This window comes from Amblyomma mixtum, chromosome 8 (genome assembly GCF_055824585.1).
Source record: "Amblyomma mixtum isolate Tamu chromosome 8, ASM5582458v1, whole genome shotgun sequence".
Taxonomy (NCBI): Eukaryota; Metazoa; Arthropoda; class Arachnida; order Ixodida; family Ixodidae; genus Amblyomma; species Amblyomma mixtum.
This window is the reverse complement of record NC_143019.1, coordinates 52,401,686-52,415,443: the sequence shown is the minus strand read 5'-3', so window position 1 is coordinate 52,415,443 and position 13,758 is coordinate 52,401,686. Positions and strand designations below refer to the sequence as shown.

Below are 13,758 nucleotides of genomic sequence, written 5' to 3'. Positions count from 1 at the left end.
CCGATATATAGCATTCGGCGGGCAAACAAGCAAGCCAGAAAACAAGAAAACCAAACACACGGGCTGCTACGTGGAATCAAGGTACATGAAATCTTTTTCATGCAGCCAGAGAGAGGGCCTCCTCAGACACAGTTTTTTTTTCTTCTTTCTGTGGTATGCCTCAGAAATTTTTCCTGTCCGTCGGTCTGTGCGTTAAAACTAGAAGTCACTAGAGTCAGATACAACTCAAGAAAAAGGCGGAAAGTTCCCCTCAAAGGAAACCCTCCTCCCAATGGCGTCGACCGTTTCTCATGACGTCGTGTATAAATTTAGTTGTGAACTAAAACCTTCAATTAAGTATTACAGCTGAACCTCGATATACCGGGTGTCCGAGCTAAATGTAACCAAACTTTTAAAAAAGGCGAAGTGTCCTAGTCCAGTGAAACCAACTCAGGGTTGTTCATAGTTGCGTGTCCTAGTCTTGAGTATTTTTTTCGCTCTTCAAAGTTAATTAATTAGTTAAGTTTAATTAGCTAACTTTTTAATTATTAACTTCAGGAAGAAAGTGTCGATGCAAAAGATTTAGATCACCTCGAAAAACCGCTAGTAGTGCTGTTTCCGTCAAGTTACGATTTACGTAGCTTCATTTCTTGGCCTTAAAAGAAAGTTGTCACGTGACCAGCTGCTCGCTCACTTCTCTGCCCCAATGTGCACCCAAAGTCTCATCGAGGAGAGGACTTCAGAAAAAATGGATTTTATTCTTTAAGGCGTGTCTTGGGACGTTGAAGTGGCATAGTTGTCATGTGGAAGCTTTTTCTCATTGTGCGGGTTATGGTTAAAGGCCGGCAAAAAAAACTAGTCTAAGTAAATCTTACTTTGCTGCAAATGTCTCAGTAAGCTGTTTCACAAAGCGATCTACAACTTTTCCTTTGACACTTTGTTCCTCAAGTCAATAATTAAAAAGTTAGTTAATTAAGCTTAACTAATTAGTCAACCTTGAAGAACGAAAAAAATACTGCAGACTAGGTCACGCGACTCTAAACAACCCTCATTTGGTTTCAGACGGCTAGGACACCCCGTGTTTTTTAAAAGCTTGGTTACATTTAGCTGGGACACCTGGTATAATGTAGTCATAGAGGCTCCATAATTTCTTCGTCTAAGCCGTACATGACCTTGGGCGTAACTGTCGAATGCTCGCCGGCTTATCTGACACCATGTGCACCAAGGACATCACAGATGGCGTTTAGTCTACCACCGATGTGTGTTTAGGAAGCATTATGGAGCGCCAAGCATCCATCACTCAGCCGAATATGCGCACACCAACCGAATCTGTCAGCCTCGGAAACTCGCGCCGGCTTCTTGGGCTTCCCGAAAATGCTTCAGCTCCTAGAAAACGGGTCTTGGAATAATAATGTCTTAGAGAATGGGTACAAACCTATTTGGAATACTTATCCCCGTTCCCTAAATGCTGAAGTTGACCCTAGCTGCTGGAAAACCGGGCGCACATCGACAATCCCATTTCGTAAAAACGAGATGTTCAATAGATGGGATTCTATGCGAGCTTCCGAGGAGACCGGAAATTTTTCATTTCATCAATTATTTAGTTATAAACAGTTTCATTAAAATCATCGTGCCACAGCAGCACTCACAAAACTACTACAAGAGGCTGATTCTATTTCTGTACAGAGTTACACAAAAATTTACTCAGAAGCTCTCTGACACATCTGACACACAAAACTCTTAATCTTTGTCCTTAAAATGTATTACCTACATATTCTACAAATGCATGCATTGCATTGCACTAGTTTTGTACTTTAAAGTCAGCGTTCTTAGCCCCAGATTTGGCTGCTCCCGGACACGGCGCATAATAATCAGAAAACTTGACACACAGATTTCCCTCATATGCCCACCGCAAGCCGTTTAAATGAACTTGAACATTATCTCTATAAAAGGAAAGTAAGCCGGTGACGAAGCTCTGACGGACACCTCGTGCCAAAAAATAACCTCTTCCAGTTGTTTCACTCCGACAGGGAGGGCAGCAAGAAGTCCCTATCCTATTGTTTCCGACCACGGGATGACACTGCACCTGCTTGAAGCCCGACGATCCAAGACAGCTGGACGGTTGAACCGATTATCTTGCCCAATGTGAGGGTCCACACTGCACCGCTCACTGGAACTACTGCTTAAAGATTTGGGACGACATCTCTGGTAAGTTGGCTTGTATTTGAGATGTCAACGTTTGCTGCAGAAAATTTCATCTAACAGATGCGTCCATACCATGAACGGATATGAACTGCTGAGTCATTGTTTTGCTGCTTCTTGAACTTGACTAGGGAACCAAGTTCTTCAGATTGCGGAACTGGTAATAATGGTCTGCACGAAATTTCTAAGGTAACCATGGACTAGTGGTTAACACTGTTATTCCTAGATAAGACAGTCTAACAGTTTTCTGCATAGAAATATGAAGTGTACTAAAGGCTGCTATGCTTGGTAAGCTGCTGCTAAGCCTAGCACGATGCGATTAACTTCTGTTTTGGAAAAGTATGTTGTAGTTATCACCATCTTGACTCTATTCAAAGTACCTGTTATGAGTACAGTCAGGCCGGAATGGAACGCGAACGCGCATGTGCAGTACTTTGGTACTTCGCAGCAAGATATTCCTTTCCAACCTACTTGATGAATATGTACGTCGGTAGACCCTTTATCCAGGAACCTGAATCAGGCTAGCTGTGCACTGCAGCTGAAAATACGCAGACAAAATATCTATCTTGGCTTCAAGGCGCTGTTTCCGTTTCATTCGGGCCTGGTTGTTCAGTTGCTAAGCCTGCTGCAGTATTTTTTTTTTTTTTTTCAGGAAAATATGACGTGGACCGTGCTTGCAGGAACCGTATTTCTGGTGTCGTTAACTGGTGAGCTCGAGACCATCGCTATTATCCATTTCCTAAATGGAAACTTGCTCTCCTTTAAAAATACAATTTTAGGCTTTATTTTCAGGTATTTTTGGTGGAAAAAAATTATTTTTTTTTCTTAGTACGCAGCAAAAGGACATTGATAACACAAGCGCAATTCTGGTGGTACTGCTGGTAGTACAGAGGTAATTCGGGTAGTGCACATTAATTCCATCGCTTAAATACGGCCTACTAATTTTACCGCTTTCCCTTCACATAGAACGCTGGCAGTCGGACTTACTGAATTACGGAAGTGGCGCAGTCACTACTGAGTGAATTATTTTCTTCGCTTTTTAGTTGAATAGCTTTAAGTCATTACCTTAATAAAATCCAGAGTTGCGGGCACAAACTCTTTAGTTAACGAGGGGTTTGCTACTTCCCACTAAATCTTTGTTGGACTGCACGAGCTGCAGAGATCAAAACCTTCTTCCTAATTCAATCAGGGTTAGACAAAACCTACGCACAAGAAACCTGGCACCTGCATACACAAGTCCCCTAAAGCGACAAGGAACAACGCGCAGAAATTTTGGAAAGAAAATTTGCTTTGGCACCGGATGTTATCTGCGAAAGTCTGGAGGGATGACGGCGGGGTGTACAATTTGCTTTTAAAGAGTCCCTGCAACAGTGCGCACTGCGGGTAATTAAAGCGCAATACTGATAGATATTTAATCACCCATCATTCTCTCGCAAGGACTCTCGATCTATAGCAGGATACAACTGTAAAAAGAGAACTCGGTAACATGGGTCATGGCCAGCGGCGTCCTGTTTTACCCCGCTGAGCTGTCATAACAGTGAACAAAATCATCTTCTTGGTGTTTGGCTGTATCAAACTACCCATTGGCATCAAAATTCTTGTGCTTATAATTTTGTCTCATGGTAAACTGTTTGTTTAGGTAACAACGGAGAGTTTAACAGCGGGCTACTTTTTGTCACGGAGGAATGCTGTGTGGCGATCACTGCAGACCTAAGTTGCTTCTGAGTAAAGCTGATGGAGCGCCAGAGATAACGGTGATTACAATGACACTCCACCCCCCCCCCCCCCCCCCACCCCTGGCTTTTCTCTTTAAACTAATACATCAAAGTGAGCCGGAAAAAAATATAAAGATTACAAGGCCGGTATCACGCTCCGCCCACAAATCCGTAACCCAGCTCGGTTCTTTACTTATTTAATTTGCCCTTCGCTCCCCCGTCATGGCATAGCAACAGAGGGGAGAGTGGAAGAGGGCAACAAGTCGCCGTCTCTAACCGGCCGAGTGACTCGCGTCCTTCGTCTGCGACCGTCGTTGCTAATTTTGGCCGGCCAATGAGATCCCCCGCGATGACGTCACGCGTCATCACGTGACGTCACGCGATGACGTCATGTCACCGCGGCGTCGCAGATGACGTCGCGGTGCCGACGCCATGAGGATCCGTAGCCGGTCCTCATGACCGGCTACGGAAGTCGCCGCGAGAAGCGGGAATAGGAATTTTTCACAATTATTCGTGAATTATCGGCTCGCTCTTCAGGACTCGTACGCGGCATAAATTCTCAAAGGCATTGTCTGTACATAATGCGCGCATTTTATAGCCACCTTTAAAACCGTTGCAGGGACCCTTTAAGCGATGTACCTGTAAGTTCTTGGAATAAGTATTGCAGCGCGAATAAGGACGCTGACAGCGTAGAATACACATATACGAAAGGCAGAGCGCTGTGTTTCGTGTGTGTGTTTTCCGTTGTCCGTGTTTTTATTCGCGCTGCAATTGTTACTTAAAGGCTTACTACCTTTGATTTAAAGTGGAATGAGCACATCGAGTACGCACAAAAAAAAAAGCAATCCGAACGCTCAGGTTTTCGCGTAGAACAATTGGAAGGTCTACCAAAGAAATTGACCTCCTGGCATAAAAAACTGACGTCCGGCCCATACTGGAATTTCGCGGCTCCTGTATGGGACCCACATACATTAACAAATACGACTAAGTCAGCAGAGATGCAAATAATATCAATTAGGTTCTTCCACAACGCTTACAGCAGGAATCCATCAACCTCAGCCCCCTCATAAAGCTCGAACTTGTAATCCCTAAAAGTCAGGTGTTCCCACGTAAGGCTAAGATTATTCTGTCAGCTTTTGCATAATAATCTAGTAATTTATATCGAAACTATAAAGCAATGAGTGACAAGGTCACACCATAGAAAAAAAAGTAAGCGAATTCTCGCGCAACAGAACTACTTTTCAGAAATTATTCTTACCTCGTACAGCACGTAGTTGTAACGTCCTGTCCGCTGATGCTGCTGCTGATGATGATGATAGAGTAGCAGGCCAGGGCCATGTTACCACCGGCCGACCTCTCCTTTCCTCTCAGTAAAATTCCTTTCTCTCTCTCTCTCTGTCTCTCACACACACACACACACTGATGCTGCGTCTTCCCAGCATTACTTCATCCGTGAATGCGATAGCGAAGCTAGCAGCGATGCTCTGACTGTCAGCTTAATTCCTGGCGTGCCGCAGATATTCTATTTAATTTCTTAGCCGCTACACAAGCGTATATGTAATCATCATACTTTACTTTGCACCTGACTCATCATTCGAGCGGCTGCTGTGAGTAGGGCCTATTTCTTTCTACATGTGTGGACACATGTACAATACGTTCAAGTATTTCTGTTCCTCCTCTTACCTTTAGTGAAAAGTCCCAGTTCTTTTAAACGTTCCATAACGTGGAATTATTTACCGGTTCCTTTAGTTTTGTCGACAAGAAATTTGTGTTCATATTTCGCGCATGCATTGTTTTGTTTTGTTCTGTATTACGCTCTTTCATTGTTTTCTTATAGAAAATCGTATTGTTACCTGTCGCAGCTGCTATGTACAACCCACTCCTGCCTAAGTCCTCGCACTGAGGTCGGCAGTACCAGATAAATGAATAAACCTGCACGAACTAGCTAATGTCCAAATTTTACGTTTACATTTACAGCTCTAACAGTCGCCCTTTAAGCAGTGTGTGTCTGTTATAGTGAGTGGGATCTGCATCAATCTCTGCTGCTTGGTCGTTCCTTGATTTTTTTACTTTTAATCAACCTCAGCACACGGTTACTTTTTCACAGTGCTAAAATATAAATCCAGGTAGCAACCATGGAATAAGAAATTCGACCTGAAAACTCATCTGGTTAATCTTCTCGTTGTTCCCTTCAGTTCTCTTCACTCCTTCCCTTGCCGTTTTTTTTTTGTTTGTGTGTCTGAACGCGTAGCGCTCGCATCGAAATGTGTCGTCACACTCAGTACCAGGACCCATCCATCCGTGAGCCGCCGTGGAGGATTACACTGATTACACTACTACATATTACACTAACTGCTCCAGTTGCTGAATCAAAGTGAAAGCTTGTGTACCCGCCAGTACTCACTAGCGCAATTTCCGAACCACGTTAAACATATGCAGTGCACACCGCATCTGTGAAGGTGAGCCTAAATAGCTTGAAATCCTACTTGTCGCACAAATCATATCCCAGCAGGGAAACCCAGCGGCCTTCTGTGAATGTTGCCAGGCGAAAAAGCGAATGCCCTCTTAAAGAGAAGTTAAAAGGGCCTTTTTGAGAAATCTAGATGATTGAACAGTTCGAATGTATGAAGCTTCTAGGTGAAGCATGTCAAGTAGTCTAGCGCCAGGATTTAAAGTGGTTACGTAACTGTCTATATATTGATTGTCATGGTGCAATCTTGCGATATCGGAAAATGCGTTCATAAAGAATCTCCCGTTAGAAAAATGCGCTTGGCTGGAATTTCTGGGTATGCAGACTCCACAACCTCATCACAGTATCTGTGCACGCCTCATTGGCAGCACACTTTGCAGAGCGATATCTCGCCTCAGTTATTGGCGTCATGCGCCGTAGCCGAAAACTACGGCCTTCACTTGCTCGTCACTGAGAATCTAAGTATCCTAGGAGGTGCAGTCCTTGCTGCGAATGCTTGCTTGAGAGGGGAAGGGGGGGGGGGAGAGCTGCTAATGCCAACGTTATCGCTTATACATTACTTCCTTGCGCTATACCCTTACAAAAAAAATTTTAGACAGTCTACAGACTCTCCATAGACTTCTGTCTATAGTCTATAGACTCTCTACAGACAAATCCTAGAGAACAGTCTATAGGCAATACAAACGCTGCAGACAGTCTATACACAATGTAAAGATTTATGGCCACAGACTATTCGTTGACTTTTGTCTATAGATAGCCTATAGACTATCAATAGACAAAAAGAAATATCCATGGAAGGCAACAGAGTCTATAAAAAGTCTACAGACTCTCTATAGACAATTTTTTTCAAGGGATACTCATTTTGGACCCGCTGCTTATATAGTCTATGGACAATCTTAGATTTATGGTGATATGCTTTTAGTAGACTTTTGTCTATAGATAGTTTATAGGCTATCAATAGACAAAAAGAAATATCCATGGAAGGCAATAGAGTCTATCAGAGGTCTGTAGACTCTCTATAGACCACTTTTATAAGGGACCCGCTGCTGCAAGGCAGTGGGGCCACAAGTCCGGCAGATTTTGTTTGTCGCTTATACCGAAAGAATCTCCAACGTCCTACAGGACTACTCACGCTGGCAGGACCGTAAATAATCCAAATCGTGCTCTTATATTCACCGTCCGTATTCGCCGTTCTCGGCCAAAACATTTTCTCCGCAGGATGCGTGTGTTTCGAGGAGGACAAAGCCTACATGCAGTGCACGCAGTATCCCGATCGGGGACCCTGCAAAGGCACAGTGTACCGCTACTACTTCAACTTCATGCGAGGGACGTGCCGCCTTTTCGTCTACGGCGGATGCAAAGGCAATGACAACAATTTCAAGAGTCGCGCTCAATGCCTGCGACGATGCGCAAACGGTAAGTCGGCGCTGATGCCACGTGTTCAATTCAATTCAGTTGAGGGTTAATTGGCCCCTTGTACAATACAAAATTGTGAGGACACTTTGGCAGCTAAAGTGTTGAGAGGCGAAAGCCGAGGACACATGCCGTGACGACTTCCGGTGGATATGACGTCACACTGTTCCCGTGGCTACATCGATACCAAAATTATACATCTTTCTGGGATCTTAAGTGTTAATTACGCTTAGTTACACATTTTTTCATCTAATTTGGCACAAATCAGACGTTTTTCCGACCATTCTGTGGCGATTTTCACTATGCCGTGACGACTTCCGGTGGATGTGACGTCACACCGTTCCCGTCGCTATATCGATACCCAAATCATACATCTCTCGGGTATCTTAAGTGTTAATAACGCTTAATTACATATTTTTCCATCTATTTTGACGCAAATCCGACATTTTTCCTACCATTCTGTTGCAATTTTCACTATGTCGTGACGACTTCCTGTGGATGTGACGTCACACTGTCCCGGTGGCTATATCGTTTTCCGCGCTATTTCGACGGAATTCTGACGTTTTTGACTGTAATTAGTTAACTAATTACTCTACAGTCATCAAACGTGGCTTCTTGGTTCATTTTTTCCTCCTTTATCTGAAGCAACCATTCGTTTTCTCCTATATCTTTTAGTTCCCGAGTTAACACGAGTTAAACGACGCCAAAAGTGTGACACCCTCTGCTAACGAACGACAGTATGAGTCATTAAAGGCTTTCGCCTTAAAAGGGCAAAAAACTGTTTGGGCCCATAGCCAACGGCTAGTAAATGCGTTCAAGTCAAACGTGTAATTAAACAGGCATTGTATATACAGTATATAAGGATACAAACCAAAATATTAAATATGTAAAAGGAAGCGGTACATACGTATTCACAATGGATAATATTGCATGCACGAGTACAATGTAAGTATAGCACTATATATACATGGCAAACAGGCCATATAACTCAAAACACTTATCCAGCTGGATGCTATAATTCTTGAACATGAGAAATCAAGGACATAAAATGTTTCTTTACTAGTGCGGAAAAAACTGTGTGCGGCTTTCCCTTCCAATGGTAAGCTATTCCATATTTTTGTGCCCCGAGATTGAAGTCGCCGATCCCCATACAAATTGTTTGTCGGGGGTAAATTAAAGTTACCAGCCAACGCATTTCTGGTGATGCGGGATAAGGAGTAGAATAATGATGCATTAAAAGGATGGCTGTTTCTGAGGACAGTATTCCCGGCAATTGCCATATATTTTTCCCGAAGTATGTCCAAGGGCAATGCCTGCAATTTATGAAGCAGTACCTTTCTTGTGTGGGCATAGCTGCAGTTGGTAAGTATTCGCAAAGCTCGTTTCTGTAGCTGTCTTAGTGGTTGAAGATATGTCGTGTATCTCCATCCCCAAGAGTCTATACAATATGATAAGCGGTTTTGAATGAATGCGAAATATAACATTCTTAACACCTTATCGTCAAAATAATTTGCGGCTTGTAGTAGTGTATCACAGCCAGATGATAGCCTCGCGCATACTGAGTTAATATGCGCTTGCCAATTCAAGTAGTTATCTATTATTGCGACCGACAAGCGCGTTCGAGAACCCTATAGGTGATGCAGCCAGCACCTCCTGTGCTACCAGGGACAGCACGGCTGAGGCATTTTCGAGAGACTTTCCAAAAAGCACATGTAATCAGCCCAGTATTGAAAATGGATGGTTTCACTATGGGCCTTTGTTGCACCGACCGTTGCCAATACGTTTCCAATACTGGGCCGATTAATTGCGCTGCTCGGGAATTAATTGATGATTCAGCTCCGGCACGACTTAGTCGAAAATCCCGGAGCTTGTGAGAGAAAGAACGAATCCCAAGCTGCTTTGACTCGAACGACTTCAGAATCTCAGAATACTCGATTATCTTTTCTGTTGTTAACAGATCTACAGACATTTTTATTGCGTAAGCAATACTGCGCCAGGTTTCGAGCCGTCGCGTAGCTCCCGGCGGTGGCCGAGGTCAAACAGATGAGCGCCGTTGCCATAGCAACCGTTTCAGCCGCGCGCCACCAGGAGGCAGGACCGTCGCTGCTCCGCCGCCGCTGCCGCGCGCCTAGTCGCGCGCTCTCGACGCATGTGTCGGAATGTGGAGAGAGGAGAGAGGAAACGGGGAATAAATACGCGCGTTCGCCTCGGGCAGAACAGTTGCTGCTTGCTTACGCAACTTGACCGGTTTAACCACAACTAAACCGCAGCTAATTTTTTTTCCACTTTGTTGTTGCCTTAATGTTGTAGCATTACCATTAACCAAGCTCTTACAAGCTTGTACAGCTGTCTTTTTTATTAGATACTGAGGCGCTTAGGAACAGCCGAAGGCGCAAGGTCAGAGTTCAGTTAGTTTTTTTTTTCGTTTCTTTACAACTGCGTAAATAAATCAGGGTAAGACGGGCAAAAAGTCATACACACCCGACAGAGGTTTTCCTCCAAAAACAGTAACATAAGACAACAGTGACATTACGATATTATGAGTACAACACGAGAGACGTCAATATATGCTTTTTTACAGAGGAGATCCAGGAAAATCTTGAGTTAGCGCACAAGATAATTGACAAGTGCAGTAAAATACAATATTTTCATCCGCTCACACAACGCTAGAATCGAACGATTACTGAAAAGAGACTGTCCATGAATTGCGGGTAATACTCAGAACGGCAGTTATAAAGAAACAAACGAGAATTCCACGAAAAGCGCAAAGAAATAATAAATAATTAATAAATGAGCAAGAACATCAGGTAATAATTATGCGATTTTTGCGACCTGTGAAGTATGCGACCTGTGAAGCCAGCTGTCTGTGTTAGCTAGCGTTGGCAAGCACTGTATGGGGAGTTTCTTGGAGGCATTGAAGCCAGGTGCAGTGTAGTACCCACTGCGCAAGCTCAAAATTTAGTTTTATTGTTCTTCCAATATGACGAACCTGTAGCGATCTAGCTACCTGCGAAAGCAAACACTCTGCTGGAGCGCCGTTCAGGTCCGCTAATTCTTGCACTGAATTTCCAGTAACCGCGCTTTTTCTGAAACACCACTTGCAGAAAGAGTTGTCTTGCTTATGGTTACGTCATAGTTACGTCTGACGTCAATGAATGTAGTCGTTACTGTGTTACAGCACACTACGATGACAGCTTATGCATGTGTAAAATGTACTTTTTTTAATGACAGCAATGTGGATCACAGAAGTGTCCAACATTCTTGGAGCAAACTTTTGATTAGAAAATTTTAATGTATTGTTAGGAAAATATTGAGGGTAATTATGCATTCTTTCGATATGTAGCAAAATCTTTCGTTAGTTTTTACCATCGCTCGCATTGAGCAATTAAGACTGCCATAGAAAAACAATGGCGAAAGTTTTTTACGATAGGAAAAACGCTCATAGAAAAATAGTGCAAATCTGCCGACAAGAGATCTGCGGATATATTGATTGTTATAGTGAAATCTTACGATATCTGAAAAAATTGTCTTCATAAGCACTTTCTCGTTCAAATATGTTTTTGTACAAAATTGTTGGGTATGGCTGCACTTAAAGAAAAAAATATTCTTCGAAAAGTAAGCCTGCCATAGAAATATTCCTCGTGCTCCATAAGTCCAAGTATTTGGAAGTCCAGTTAATGGATCCTTACTTCAAATCTACCGCGTAACACACATGTGCTTGCAATGGCTGAAACGGCAACAATGCAATGGAAGATTATCGTCATATTCATTTGCCCAAAGTATCTCTTGATGACAGATCCTCGCTTCTTTTTAGACTACTCTAAATATATTCACGGCAGAGAAAAAACTGGAAGATTGGATTCTTGACAACACAGAAGTTATGATATTATAACATGATAGCAGTTTCATCACCAACCCTCGGAGCACCAGCAGTCGCTGACTGTACATCCATATATGTTTCTTCAGAGAGGAACATGCGTACAGTGTAGTGTGTCCAGTGGTATGCAAGAGTGTCGCTTACATGTTAGAAAAACCCAGTTTGAGAAGCTTATTGCCAATGAAAGCGGGTAAAAATTTTACTGCGTTCGGTTTGGATATCTCCGACCGCGGTCTGACGAACGCTTCATTACTTGCTACGATTCATCCGGATTTGTGAACATTCGGGCTGCATTCTTCGAACTTGATTGGATTTTAAGGCTAAAGCCTTTAATGCCTCATGTTGTCGTGACCAAGACGTCTTAGCAAATGTGTCCGCGTTTCAGATACATGCCTTATATGGGCATATGCCAATCAATAGCCAATCGATACTTAATCGGGTGCGATCGAAAGACATTGGAACACAATATAAAGGAATTTTATGATATATCATTGTACCTAATGACTAAATGACTAGTTAGTAATAAGTAGTAGTTAAGAAGTGGCATGTGGGACTGTGCACTGCGTCTGTACCTTGACTAAATCAGTGTACTAGTTAAGGTCACGTTAATTATCACCAACCATACAGTAACTATTATCACGAATAGATGTTTCTAGACGTTTCATACACATTGTGTTGAACATTCTAGAGAGTTCCATCACTTGACAGGTGAGTGACAGTACATGGCGGATGGCATTAGAACAATGGTAAAGACCATTTAGCCTAATTAACCTTTCTAGTCAGACCACATAAATACATAAAACCGAGTAGGAAATTGGTCGAGTTGGGGAACCGAACCGGGGTCTCCGGAATGCGAGACGAGCACGCTAACCACTCCGCCATGCCAGCTCGTTGGTTTGGAATGAACAAAGGCGCGTGTAGCTAATACGGCGTCTTCGTTCACTCCCATCTTCCTCCCTTCCCTTACAGCGAGGTTCAGGTGTCCACCGAGATATGCGAGAGAGATACATTTCCTTTCTCCAAAAGCCAATTTACCGACGAGCAAGGCGTAGAGCCGAATGGGCGATGGTGTTCTGTGGACTCCCTGACAGCGTTGCAAGACGCTGTCGCGTTCCACTCTTAGAGGCGAAGCTTAACATCTTAACACATAAGTGACACAAGCAGCAACACCGCGCTTAAGGCTTTCGCCTCACCGCACTTTAGGTCAACAAAGTGCCCCCCTGAATTTTTGTTTGCTTAATGCGCGCGCACAATCGAGAAGCCTGTTATAACCTCTGCTCTTTTCTTTTTCCCGTCCAGTTTTTACATCAAGGATCTGCAAGCTGCCCCCTAATCGTGGTTACGGCACTTCAAGCGTGTGGCATTACTACTTCGACTCGAAGACGCAGTCGTGCCGTCCGTTCGTCTTCCACGGCTTCGGGGGGAACCGCAACAACTTCATATCCAGCGACGAGTGCCGCATGCAGTGCTTGGGAAAGGAGGCCCACGAGAATGGAGAGGACTGATGTGATCCGAAACAAGCAAGCGAAGGCAGCAACGGTACACTCCGCTCTGGAAACCGATCCTGGAAGGCTGAACCGAGGATGCCTGGGGGAAACGCGATGGCATCAGTAACAAAAAATAAAAACATAAGCGACAAAAACAATGTGGTTCTAAACTAAAGCCTTGTATATCGCCATCGGCTGTCGTGCGTGGGTATGGTTTCCAAGTTCCTCTTATTTGCATGTTCTTTGTATCCTCTTCTGGTGCCGTGTTTATTTAGTGCACTATAAACAAGAACTAGCCTATTAGGAGTAAAAAGTAAGTAAACTGTCCTCCAGCCCACTCCCTTGTAGCCATGCCCAAGTCCTGGGGTAGGTAAATATATGGAATGCTGGAATGTATGGAATGGAATGAATTAAATATACATATGAAATGTATGGAATGGAACATAGGCATATTCCAACCGAAAAGCACATAACCTGATGCAGTTAGCAATCAAAAGAGACTTTTACAGGCGGCATTGGACGCCTTGAGATTAGCAACTGGAGGAGATTGAAACGTGGGTTAAAATCCTTGTAACTACTACAACTTCGCATGTTCTGAAGATGGATTTAGCTGCC

At 43.5% G+C, this 13,758-nt stretch overlaps 1 protein-coding gene across 1 annotated transcript; it reads left to right on the top strand.

The window, feature by feature from the left end:
• The first annotated feature begins 2,002 nt into the window (after positions 1-2,002).
• LOC149332432 (BPTI/Kunitz domain-containing protein-like) lies at positions 2,003-13,243 on the top strand. Its single transcript, XM_089555749.1, has 4 exons — positions 2,003-2,187; positions 2,834-2,888; positions 7,585-7,782; positions 12,956-13,243. The coding sequence occupies exons 2-4, from the start codon at positions 2,840-2,842 to the stop codon at positions 13,159-13,161; spliced, it is 453 nt and encodes a 150-aa protein (XP_089411875.1). The 5' UTR covers positions 2,003-2,187; positions 2,834-2,839; the 3' UTR covers positions 13,162-13,243.
• Positions 13,244-13,758: the final 515 nt, after the last annotated feature.

Coding starts and splice junctions, on each gene's coding strand:
- LOC149332432 (XM_089555749.1), top strand. CDS start 2,840: ATGACGTGGACCGTGCTTGCAGGAACCGTATTTCTGGTGTCGTTAACT. Junction 2,889..7,584: donor ATTTCTGGTGTCGTTAACTG/GTGAGCTCGAGA, acceptor TTTTCTCCGCAG/GATGCGTGTGTTTCGAGGAG. Junction 7,783..12,955: donor CCTGCGACGATGCGCAAACG/GTAAGTCGGCGC, acceptor TTTCCCGTCCAG/TTTTTACATCAAGGATCTGC.